The 12745-nt window shown below is 36.2% G+C and overlaps 3 protein-coding genes across 3 annotated transcripts; 1 reads left to right on the forward strand and 2 right to left on the reverse strand.

The window, feature by feature from the left end:
• The first annotated feature begins 625 nt into the window (after positions 1–625).
• On the forward strand, positions 626–2231 carry LOC109170601 (polygalacturonase-like). Its single transcript, XM_019319793.1, has 4 exons — positions 626–1064; positions 1169–1458; positions 1579–1807; positions 1897–2231. The coding sequence occupies exons 1-4, from the start codon at positions 630–632 to the stop codon at positions 2116–2118; spliced, it is 1176 nt and encodes a 391-aa protein (XP_019175338.1). The 5' UTR covers positions 626–629; the 3' UTR covers positions 2119–2231.
• Positions 2232–2916: 685 nt separating this feature from the next.
• LOC109169942 (polygalacturonase-like) lies at positions 2917–4945 on the reverse strand. The gene is made up of 4 exons (XM_019318857.1): positions 4355–4945; positions 3832–4121; positions 3227–3452; positions 2917–3144 (listed from the first exon to the last, which is right to left on the reverse strand). Exons 1-4 carry the CDS (start codon positions 4772–4774, stop codon positions 2917–2919), a joined length of 1164 nt encoding a protein of 387 aa, XP_019174402.1. The 5' UTR covers positions 4775–4945.
• A 2065-nt stretch (positions 4946–7010) lies between these two features.
• Positions 7011–9269, reverse strand: LOC109169943 (polygalacturonase-like). Its single transcript, XM_019318858.1, has 4 exons — positions 8837–9269; positions 7722–8011; positions 7320–7548; positions 7011–7235 (listed from the first exon to the last, which is right to left on the reverse strand). Exons 1-4 carry the CDS (start codon positions 9257–9259, stop codon positions 7011–7013), a joined length of 1167 nt encoding a protein of 388 aa, XP_019174403.1. The 5' UTR covers positions 9260–9269.
• Positions 9270–12745: the final 3476 nt, after the last annotated feature.

Below are 12745 nucleotides of genomic sequence, written 5' to 3' on the forward strand. Positions count from 1 at the left end.
CAGGATTCATTCCATTTTTATCTTAGCCCAATAACTTTGTAATCTTATACATGTGATTTAAAATAACAACCCATAATTTAATTTTCAATCTATATTCGCATTAGTCTGACATAAATGGTAGTGCAAACAAAAAAAAAAAAAAAAAATAGTCACATTGGCCAATATAAAATTGATCACAAGTAATATTGTTGGTATAAGGAACATGGTGCAAAATCAAAGCAACTAACGTGGTACGGAAAATAAGATGCATGTTCATTGTACAAAAAATTCCCTAGACAATTCAAGCATTTTCATTGGTTGACTTGGTGATGCATTCATCCCTCCTATCCCTTAGCTTTTCGCCATTATATTGTTTCCATCACAAGCCACCATGCAACCTAAGCTTACCCTTAAAAATTACTGATCTGGCCAGTAGTATATTATTATATATCCATCCATGAACTAAGTACTCAGTCAACTTAACTAATCATTGATTGCTTATTCATAATCATAACTAATAATTTAACGTAGTGGTACAGTTAATCCGTTATATAAACCCTTCTTCAACTGCCACTTTTCTCATCCCTCCCACCAAAACATTCTTTCTTTAATTCCCTCCACTCTCCAGCTAAGCCTTGTCATCTTCCAAAATGGCTATGTTTGTAATGATTTTGACGGCCGTAGTATTATGTCTAATCGCCGCATCAAATGCAGCCTCGCCGCCGTCCTACAATGTGTTGCAGTTTGGCGCCAAACCGGACGGCAAAACCGACGCCACTCAGCCGTTCCTCAAGGCGTGGGTGGCGGCGTGCACCTCAGTGAAGGCGGCCGTGATTTATGTGCCCAAAGGGCGTTACGTGATTAAGGCGGCCGAGTTTCGGGGGCCATGCAAGAATGCTATTACTGTGAGGATTGATGGAACGCTCATCGCTCCCTCCGATTTTCGAGCTCTCGGAAACGACGACCACTGGATATTGTTCATTGACGTTGACCGGATATCGGTCATCGGAGGAAGTTTTGACGGTAAGGGAGCTGGCCTTTGGGCTTGCCGGAAATCCGGCAAGAATTGCCCTGACGCTGCCAGGGTACGTATCTACGTGTATCTATATATCTGTGATTGTATTCATTTATATCCAGAATATTATTTTTACTGTGAAAATTAAAATTGTGTATAAATGAATGAATGCAGTCGATAACATTCAACTGGGCAAACAACGTTGTGGTGAGAGGCTTAACGTCGGTTAACAGCCAAGGAATGCACCTCGTAATCAACAGCTGCAACAACGTTAGGGTTCAAAACGTGAAAATTATAGCCCCCGGCGACAGTCCCAACACCGACGGCATTCACGTCCAGTCCTCCAACGGAGTTACCATCACCGGCGCCTCAATTAACACGGGAGACGATTGCATATCAATCGGCCCGGGAACGCGAAACCTATGGATGGAAAAAATACAGTGTGGGCTTGGGCATGGCGTCAGGTAAATAATCAATCAAAACCACATATACAAATTTACTATTAGTGATGCTGGACTTGACCTTTTACTGACTTCTACCCAACAACCAGTAATAATTGTGTATAATTTGTTGATTTAATGTAGCATTGGGAGTCTGGCTAGGGACTTCAATGAAGACGGAGTACAAAACGTGACATTAATAAACTCAATTTTCAAAGGTTCAGACAATGGATTAAGGATCAAGTCATGGGCAAGACCTAGTACAGGCTACGTCACCAATATTAACTATCGCAACATTGTTATGAGGAGCGTGCAAAATCCTATCATCATTGACCAAAATTATTGCCCTAACAATGAGAATTGTCCAGGCCAGGTATTCATTATATTCAAGTCCAGGCTGGTTTAAAAATTAAATAAAAAGAAATGAGTTTATAACGTCATGAGTTTGTTTTATTATGTCAGAGCTCCGGGGTAAAGATTAGCCGGGTGACGTACCAAAACATACAAGGGACATCAGCGACACAAGTTGCCATGAAATTTGACTGCAGTGCAAGTAATCCATGCAGAGGGATTAAGTTGCAGGACATAAAGCTGACCTATGTGGATAAAACAAAGGCAAAATCCTACTGCAAGAACATAGGTGGCACCGCCGGAGGGGTTATCTTGCCGGAAAAATGTTTCTAACATATAAGCAATGCAAGCTCTGATGAGCTGACTTGCCGGCCGGCGGCGGATGAGGCACGCGCCAGCACAGAGCAATTTCCTATCTTTTTCTTTCCTTCAATTCTTTTCGATCAATTTAGTTTAGCTGCAGTTGGGTAGTGGTACTGCATGTATTTATGAAGGGAGAAGACTGATATATAGAGTACAGTCCATGGTTCTCCTCATAGTGCAAAATGCATCTGTTATTGTACATGTTGTATAATGACCTCATGATGATGGAGTCTATGTATAAATATTGCTACAAATTAAATTAATTAAAATCTCCATAATTTGAATATGGTGATTTATATATATATATATATATATATATATAGCTGTCTTCCTATTGCATTGGTTACAAGAAGTAGTAGTCTAGCTACGTGAATTATATCGCAAACAGTAAAAATTAATAAATATATGAACGAATTGAATAAAATACATTATTTCAATCTAAACTACAAAAAACAAAAAAAGTTTAATGGCATATTTGAGCATTTTCCCTAATAATTATAAAGTACAAATACATTTACACAATATATAAAAAGTGGACTACAACTCTTTTTTTTTTTTTTTTTTTTTTTTTTTCAAAAGCAACTCTCGGGATTGGGCATACGTATAAGATCGAACAAGCTAAGCTTGAATAGAAAATTTCATATTTGAAGCTAAATAATATTGCAGATCGATCGAAGAATAATTGGATGAATTATTTGCTTCAACTAATTGTTTGTTGGCGATCTACTTAATGAATTTTACATGCATATTTATTTTGGGTTTCTGAAATTAAAAGCAAGTGTTGGGAGTGACTACGCCACTGTGACTTCCTTTTGCATTTCTACAATAAGCCAAAGTTGGCCTGCGCAAACGATCCACGAAACTCAGCCTTATGTTATGCAGTCTGATTCCACTGCATGGATTTGCTGCACTGCATTCAAACTTCATGGCCGCCTGCGTCGACGATGTCCCTCTTATGTTCTTGTATGTCACTTCACTAACTTTCACCCCAGAACTCTAAACAATATATAATTATACAAATAAATGCATGTTTATTTAGGAGTACTACGTAGTGTTAGTTAGTTGTAATTGGGGTTACCTGTCTTGCACAGCCGCCATTGGGGCAGTATTGCTGGTCTATAATGATGGGGTTTGCAACATATCTCATCACTATGTTTCTAAAATGGAGATTTCTGGCGTACCCTCCGCTTGGCCTTCCCCATGACTTTACCCTAACCCCATTTTGAGTTCTGCTGAACACCACGTTTGTCACTGTCACATTCTCAACTCCTTCTTCATTGTGACTGTTGCCCAGACTCCCGATACTGTACATAATGATAATACATCTGTTGTTAGAATATAATTGGAGGCCGATGAAGCGCCAAGTTCAACACCAAGTGATTGTTGGGCGGAGGATGGTGAAGGGCTAAATATAATCCAGCACCAAGTGACTAGGGGATTGCTGGTGAAGAGCCAAGTTTAATTTAGCATCAAATGGTTAGGGAATATAATTGTTAGGCAAAGGTCAGTGAAAGGCCAAATTAAATCCAATACCAGGTGACTAGGAGAATTGTTGGGCAGAAGTTTGAAGGAACAAGTTCAGTACCATGCTTCTTAAAAATGAGACATTATATAAGAAAATAAAGTTGTGTCTATCCTAACAAAGACTGAGTTAGAATAAAATTTATTGGTTTTTAAATATACCTGATGCCGTGTCCCGGGCCGCAACCAATCCTTTGTATCCACAAATTCATGGCGCCTGGGCCTATTGAGATGCAGTCATCTCCAGTCTTTATTACACTGTCTGTGATTGTAACGCCCATGGAGCTCTGTACGTGTATACCATCTGTGTTGGGGCTTCCACTTGGAGCTCTTATTCTCACATTCTGTAACTTCACGTCCCTGCTATGTCCAACTGCTATGTGAATCGTCTGACTGTTATATGATCTTAAACCGCTAACAACAACCTTGTTCGAGTGCATTATTGTTAATGACTGTATAAAAACAATAAATTTAATTCGCCCGTTAGAAAACTTGAGATTCAAAGAAAAATGTAATAATGAAATTTATTTATTTATTGGGAGCACAGTTTATTGGTCTCTTTAGTTAAAGTCCATCAACTATAGACAACCTAGACAGTACACAACCTTCAATAATAGTACAAACTGCAAGATTTTTCCGTCACTCAGAACAAAAAATGAAATTTATTAAGGTGTTGTGGACTTACCCTTGATCCACGTGGACAGTTTTGGCCTCTAGTGCGACAATTCCAGAAACCCTTGCCCCTAGCGTCAATGGTTCCACCCTGGACTAAGAGCCCACTGACCTTATAAAACAAAATCCAGAATTCTGAATTGCCAATGGCGTAAATGTTGTGGGGAGCGACGAGGGTGCCGTCGATTCGGAAGGTGATTCTACTCCGGCACGGCCCGTTAAAAGCCACGGGCCGAATCAAGAACAACCCCCGCGGCACGTAAACCACCGCTGGCCTAGTGGAACGGCATGCAGCCGCCCAAGCGCGGTGGAACGCCTCCGTCGAGTCCGTTCTACCATCTCCTCTAGCACCGTAGCCAACTACATTCACGGCCAAGCTAGGAGACACTAGCATAAAGGCGAAGAAGGTGAACAAAAACATAAACGCCGGCATCTTGGCTAGGTTTTCGAGACAACCTCGTAACTATTTTAAGTGAGTGCTGATTCCAGAAAGAAGAATGAAGAGGAGCTAGAAGAATGAAGAATGAAGAATGAGCGTATAAGTTTTTGAATGGTTCCATGTGGATTATATAATGTTGCAGCAACGTAAGTACGTAACCCAATGCTTAGTTTGGATCTAAGCTAAGTTATAAAAAAAAAAAAAATAAAGTTTAATTTGCAGGTGGCATAGTACTTATATATGTACGGTGGAATCACGAAATGATGAAGTGAAGTGCATGTGCGGTGGATTAATGGCAACATAGTCCACTACCTATGATATGATCTACTGTTCTACTTATTTAGACATCAGATCCATGAAAAACGCAGCACTGCCCGCATATTACCATGTTTAATTTATTCCAATTGTTAGATATCATTCTTTCCAAAAGGTTGAAGTTGAACGGTTGAACCTCAACCCTAAGGGCCCTACACCCCGGCCCCACAGAGCATTTGAGAGGATGTAAATCATGATAACTCAACTGAACATGAACCACAGAGGCCAGACCTTTGCTTACTGCGCATAAGGAGCCGTCTCACTTTGAGAGGTTGCTCCCACACTGACGCTAGTGAGACTCAATTCCTGATCATTCTTTCCAAACTTCACCTCTATGACCAGTTGAACTGTCCATGCCGACAATTGTTAGATATCATTTACATATGGATAGCTAGCTCTTATGCCCAATCAGAGTATATATATATATATATATATATATATATATATATATATATATATATCATAATATAATTGTATTTTTTCTACAATTACATGTAATTAACTATCTAGTCTGAGGTTATAAGTTAATAGGATTAAACATCATTAAAAGGTAATATATACCCTTGTAAATGATGTGACACGAGGAACTGAGGAACCAATGTAACGAAGTTCCTCCACAAACTGTTGAGTTAGAGTTGGCGATTAATCCTCCTTTTATCACAAGCAATATAATGTGACTAAGTTGACTTAGATGGACTAAACGATCATAGCTTATGAGATGTCAATCCAATCAATTCATTTAACTTGAAGATCCAAGATTAGCTATTATTAGGCCTAGGAAGCTAGGAGGCCACTCCACATTTGCATTAGTAATATAATGCACCACCTCTTTATTACTGGACAATGATGTCTATCACCCACAAAGTAATTGTATTTTCAAGTCTTAAATTCAAGATTTATTATTAATTTAAAAAAGACAATTCAAACCGTCTCACTTATATTTCATGAGTATGTATAAAAGTTAATTGTTAGCTATTTGAGTTTGATCTCTTATATAATAAGCTAGACATACTCTCTTGTCTCTATGATTCTATCTTAGCTTGAATCTTGTAATAACACCCCTTGGCTACTCTTACCTTGTACTTAAAAGGCTAAAAGTCATTTATCAATTTAATTTAATACATAATCACATGTTCTTTCCATATATTTCACATAATTAATTACAACCATCAATATACAAAATAGATATTGAATCTTAATTGCTCTGACTTTCTAATGCGTATTTCTTAATTGTTGTTTTTTCCTAATAAAATTCATACAAAACATTTCTCGTTGCACTGATTTGCTTTATATACATTGTGAACATATCTGATGATATTTATAAATTTGAATTTGAAACTAACTTCGGCCCTTCAACTCACAATTTATGTATTGAATATTGGTGAAAAAGATAAATCATGGAATATGATGTGTAATTAATGATATTTAATTAATTAGAAGGGATTAGGGAAGTTGATAATTGAGTATGGGAATTGTACATGTTAGCAGATCGAAAGCGTAATGATGGAAACCGAGGACAAAGGCGAGAGTATAGCTTAGGAGTGATTAATGAATTAATCATAGATTTCCATTGTTAATAAACAATGCAAGCTGACGACGGAAGTGAGCTCATCCACGTTCGCCCATGGCGTGATTGCACCTCCGAACATCATATCATGTGATATGTAAGATAGAATATATGGTACACAGGACAGGAAGTAGAAGATAAATATTCCCAACTTCATTTTTAAACTCAAATAATATGTCTACTTTAATAATCAAATTCTCATTCACTCATTATTTATTTTGTCCGTACAATATATCATCAATTAACTTTTTTGTCTCACTTTGAACTGATCCAAATTAAAAGTAAACTCAACATATATTTATACCATAAAAAAATTTTCAATCTCAAGTACAAATTAAACCACAAAATCTAGAGACAACTGGAAGGCTGGATTTGGCCATAAGTCTTTCCCGCAGCGTATGCACAAGAAGAAGAAGCTGTAGCCCCTTTCTTTTTGAACCTCAGCTTTATGTTTCTCATTCTTATTTTCTTGCAAGGGTTCTTCTTGCTACAATCGAACTTCACCGCTACCTTTGTTGCAGACGTTCCCTTAATGTTCTGGTACGTTACGTCCCTAATTTTCACTCCCGAAGCCTGTTTGTAACAAACAAATTTTAAGTTAATATATATATAGTAGCTAGATAAAATGTAGCCAGGAAATTAAAGTAATTTTGTTACCTGACCCGGACAATTTTTGTTGCCTGGGCAGTAGTTTTGATCGATGAGGATGGGGTTTTTGACATTGGTCATTTTTATATCTTTGAAAACGATTTTTCTGGCAAACCCATTACTTGGTCTACCCCAAGCTTTTATTCTCACTCCATTTTGTGTGTTCTTGAACGTAGCTCTTTTCAACGTCACATTCTGCACCCCTTTTTCTTTTAAGTCCTTGCCCAAACTCCCAATGCTTCAACAAACAAACACATATATATAACTAGCTACTAATATATACCCATTTGCCCGCATAATATTAATGAGTGACTCTTCTTGAGATCAGATGACCAGTCAAGTCAAGATAAAAATGTAATACTGTACTAGTAATGTTTGTAATTAATAAGATAGGTATGTAATTTTACGTACCTAACACCATGTCCAGGTCCACATAAAATATTTTCCATCCACAAGTTTTTTGTACCCGGTCCAATTGAGATGCAGTCATCTCCAGTTGTTATTTTAGAGTTGAGTATAGTAACATCAGATGACAATTGAACGTGAATTCCATCTGTGTTGGGACTGTCTCCGGAGGCCTTGATTTCAATGTCTTGCATCGTTACCCTACTGCACCGGTTGACCACGACGTGGAACATTTGGCTGTTTAAGGAAAGCAACCCAGTGACGACAACGTTTTTTGCGTTTGTAATTCTCAAGTTCTGTAATGTCACATACGTTGAGGACAAAAAACAAAGAAATTATTACTCCGTACAAAAACAAGAATAGATAGAAACAAAAGTGGACCAACAACTTTAGTATCTGACAATAAAGAATTGAAACCGTTAAAGAGGTTTACGTAATATAATCCATCACTGCCTCCTTTTGTCATTTCCGTGAAAGCTAGCTAGGTTTTATACAACCTAACACTTTTATTCTGATCAGTTATTGGGTTTTGTATGTTTTTGGTCAAATGTTTGGACTCCATATATTCATTATATTGTTGTTATTCTCGAGTCCTTAACATTCCAATGTACTAGAATATAATTAATATGGCCTGGAAAAAAAAATTATTATCCTGTCAAAATATAACACTATTATTATATATCACTATGATTTATAAGGTAAATAAAGTTAAATTGTCTATATATAGTTGTGATCGAATCAAATAAAAAAGGTCAATAAACAGTTCTAAGAGAACAAACTGGATTACAAGTTGTCATTTTTATTATATTTCACTAATAACTACTACATAATAAATAAGACCCAAAAAATTGTTTCAATTAAAATTAAACATTTACATTAAACATTGTCAAGTATCAACTAATACCTTATTAACAATATATACTTTATTAGAAGTGATAGTGTGTAGTAAAAGTTTTAAAAACTCCCCCACTTCCACCACTAGCCAAAAAAAATGTAACTGTCATATTCTAAAAAAAAAAAAAACAAAAAAAAAAAAAGAAGAAGGAAGAAATGTAATATATGGTGGTATAGGTGATTTTTGAAGCTAGGGAAGATCGATGTTAATTAATATACAGACGTACCGTTGCGCCCTTGGGACATTTCTTGCCGGAATCCTTACAAGCCCAGAGGCCGGCGCCTTGGCCGTAAAGTTTGCCGCCGCGGATGGCAATTCCATCGACATGTTCAAACGCCAGCCAGTTATTGTCATTGCCGATGACGTTGTAATCGGAAGGAGCAACAAGGGTGCCCCAAATTTCAAAGACAATGTTGTTGTTCTCGCAAGGGCCGCTAAAATATCCTTGCCGGATCAAAAACATTCCCTCCGGCACGTAAATCTTGGCCGGATCCGGGGACCGACAAGCTGCACACCACGCCCGTTGAAAAATCTCGGCCGCGTCCGTTTCGCCGTCGGGTTTCGCTCCTAAGTCGACAACATTAAAAGTCGTAACAGCTGCCGCCGCTAATGCTTCATTAAAGAACACGAAACATAGTACTGCCGACATAAAAACGGCAATGAAACTTCCAGCCCTCATTTTCATTGAAATTAAAATTCTTTTTCTTAATCTTAATTAAGGGATCAGAGTTGGGAGATTGTTTAGAAGGTGGTGAGGTAATATGAGAAATGAAGAATTTAAATAGAGGGAAATGAGAGATCGAGTGAGAATAGCAATAAGTTATGAGTAAACTGTATGTTGAGGGTGATCAAAACAATTAAGCCTATAAGTGCAGGTGACTAATAAGTAGTGAATGAAATTAATCACTCCATAAGTAAATATCTGCACTAATTAAGTACACAAATTTATATTGCGCACTTCATATTACTCCTTACATTTAATAATGAGCGCTTTATATACTTCATAAATATTTAGTTTTTTTTTAAAAAAAAAAAACTTTCTTTCCTTTAAAGTAATACTATATGTACTTTTATATTTTACTATTTGCTGATATGACATGTTTATTTTCTGATAACATGACATATTTTGATTAATTCATTAGACAAATAAGTTATAAATTTTGTCAAATAGAACTTTTGTTTTTATTTTGTATTGTCACAATAGATATTTATTAGGCACCTCATTATGCACGAGGAGGAGGTTTTATTAGTAGGGACAATCTTAACTGTATCTGACACGTCAAACTGATAAAGGATTCAAACCTATACTAAAGTTGTTTGACTAGTAATTGATATTTTTTGATAATTACTATATCTAATTAATAATTATAAATTTATAATACAACTTATTTACCTCATCAACAAATGCATTGAATTACAAAAAAAAAAAATAAATAAATTAAAGACCATGCTAGAGATTGTATCTCTACAATTACCATTATATATTAGTCACTCTTTGAATTGTTATCGTTTGATTAGATATGTATATTTTTCATTAGATTAGGGTGAGTAGCCATTAACCAACTCACAAATAATCTATGAAAATAAATATTTTTTGAAGAATGAAAATAAATAATTTTTCGCTATTAATTCGGAAGTGACTAATATGGAAGGATAATTGTAAAGGTAAGAAATATTTTTCAAATTTAATATTCCGTACAATTTATATGGTATATAAATAAATGCATAAAATAACATTAAAGTCTTCCAGAGTATGTACCTGATCAATGGCAGCCCATTTTTAATTGAGATTAAGAGTATTCCCAATAAAAATTTTGGGAAAAAAAATTATAATCTTGATACACAAAAGCACTCCACCACCAGAGTTCAATATTGTGACCTTCCCTTAAGGAGAGCTACAAACTTGACTCACAACTTGTTTTGTTTTTTTATTTTGTTTTTCTGTCTTTTTCTCTATCCCATGTGACAACAAAAAACCTGACAAAAACTTGATACTCTTGGAATTGCTCTAACGTAACACTCTTACTACACCACCACCAGAGGAACAATAAGAGGACAGAAAACATTAGGGAGACAAGAAATGGCTGCCTGATGGATTTAATTAACCCGGGATAGACCCGAATCACTAAACCCGATAAACAAGGGATAGGGAAGATGCGTGTCGCGGGGACAACTTTGTATTGATAATAGTTGTAGAAGGGTTACAAGGTGAAATGTTGTAATAATAATAAGTAGATGTCCTTAGGCAAGACACTAACTAATCCTTTTATACTAGCCAAGACTCCCAACCGCCCCCCTATTCTCGCGGGGCAGTTGGATCACGCGTTGACCGGATCAATGCGAGTGCCCGGGGCCATCTTGTGCCTCCAGGCCCACGTAGGCCTCGACCGAGGTTGTAGGCCGAGGACTTGGTCGGCCTCGCCGTAGGCCGAGGCCTTGGTCGGCCTCATACGGGGCCTCCGTAGGCCTTCGCGCCGGCCTTCCCGGGTCGGTTCGTCCCGAGCCCATACTTAATATATCCATCACTGCCAAAATTGTTCAACACGTACTCTTGATACATCGGACAAGGAGGTAATATAATTAAACAACTAACCTTACTGGGCAGCACAGATCCTTTAATTTATCAGTGTTATTATTTAAAATTTCGAATTAAATACATAATTTATCACTTCGAATTTAAAGAATAAATGGTTTTTTTTTTCCCTGGGGTGAACAGCTTTATAATTTCATCCGTGTAGTTTGCTTTTGTAAGTTGTAATCAGATCAGAGTTCAAATCGAAATTAAATCGGGACATACATACATGTTTGTATATATAGCTAGCTAGTAATGTGGGTGGCAGAAAGATGGCCATTGAAGACCATATTAAACCAGAGGTGGAGTATGAAGTGTGTAATCCAGTCCAACTCAAATACTTAAATCTTAAAGTTAGATTTGTTTTCAAAAATTAAAATTTTAGCTAAATTAAGTTTTTTTTTTTTTTTTTTTTTTGCCAAGCACCTTGTGCTCAAATGACACATCTGTGACTTCCTTCGAGAGAAGGTCACAGAATTGAATCTCTGGTGGGATATTAACTCTTTGGACTGCAAAATAAAAGTAAGGTCCTTTTATGAAAATTATAATAAACATAATTTGTAGAAAAAGGACGTGTCATGTTTGAGGTGATGAGTTGTGGTGATCCAATGCTCCATTGATTATAGCACTTATATATCACGATGTATAAAATTTTCTATATTATATACTTTTATAAAGCTTGATTACTCAAGCCAATTATTAAGATACTCAAGTTTGAATTGATTAATTACTCAAACTATTTTATAGTTGGTACTCAATTCAACAATAATTGATCGGATCAATTTAAACATTTATTGAATCAAACTTGGATAATTATACTAACGAGTAGTTCAATATGAGAGGTTGTGAGATCGAGTTTTAGTGAAAGTGATATTGACTCATTTGTACTTCAATAGGTTGAGAAAGTAGTTATAAACACATAGTGCATTGTAACGGTCAATAGTACTCGAAAAATACTCACGAATAGTTCAATATGCTTACACGCTAGGAATACGAAGCACATGATAGGATTAACTTCTAGCATCTAGAGTACAGTATGATGACATAACAAACTTATATTGTGACGATTGAATACCTGTTTTCCTTTTCATACTGTAAGGGGTACGGTTCAAGGTCACAGAAGACATGTGAGCCTCAATAGTAGCACATAACATTAGCAAGCACACAATTATTAAAATTTGAAGTCGATTTCAAAGACTTGCCTAACTGAATTAAAACAAAACAATTTTTTTTTAATAATAAAGTTTGAATTATGAATACTCTAAATAAAAATATTATTCTGTATTATTTAAGGTTTGATCGATGGACTGATTGCATGACTTGTAATTTATATGCAGTAGGACGGGTCTTGTGGCTTGGGCTTAGAATTAGTTTGGAGAAGTTGAGATCACCTACGTATTTAAAAAATTAATATTTTAAAGTGGTTAGTTGAAGCTAGCGTAGTAGAAGTGTAGGCAAGTGCATGTTTAAAATAATGAAAAATGCAGAAATTAAACGTACAGTAACAGCGTAATTAATTATATTGAAAAATACTAATTGGGCGATAATGTAGTCAAAATGTTC

The sequence above is a fragment of the Ipomoea nil genome, unplaced genomic scaffold, assembly GCF_001879475.1.
Source record: "Ipomoea nil cultivar Tokyo-kokei standard unplaced genomic scaffold, Asagao_1.1 scaffold3321, whole genome shotgun sequence".
Classification (NCBI taxonomy): Eukaryota; Viridiplantae; Streptophyta; class Magnoliopsida; order Solanales; family Convolvulaceae; genus Ipomoea; species Ipomoea nil.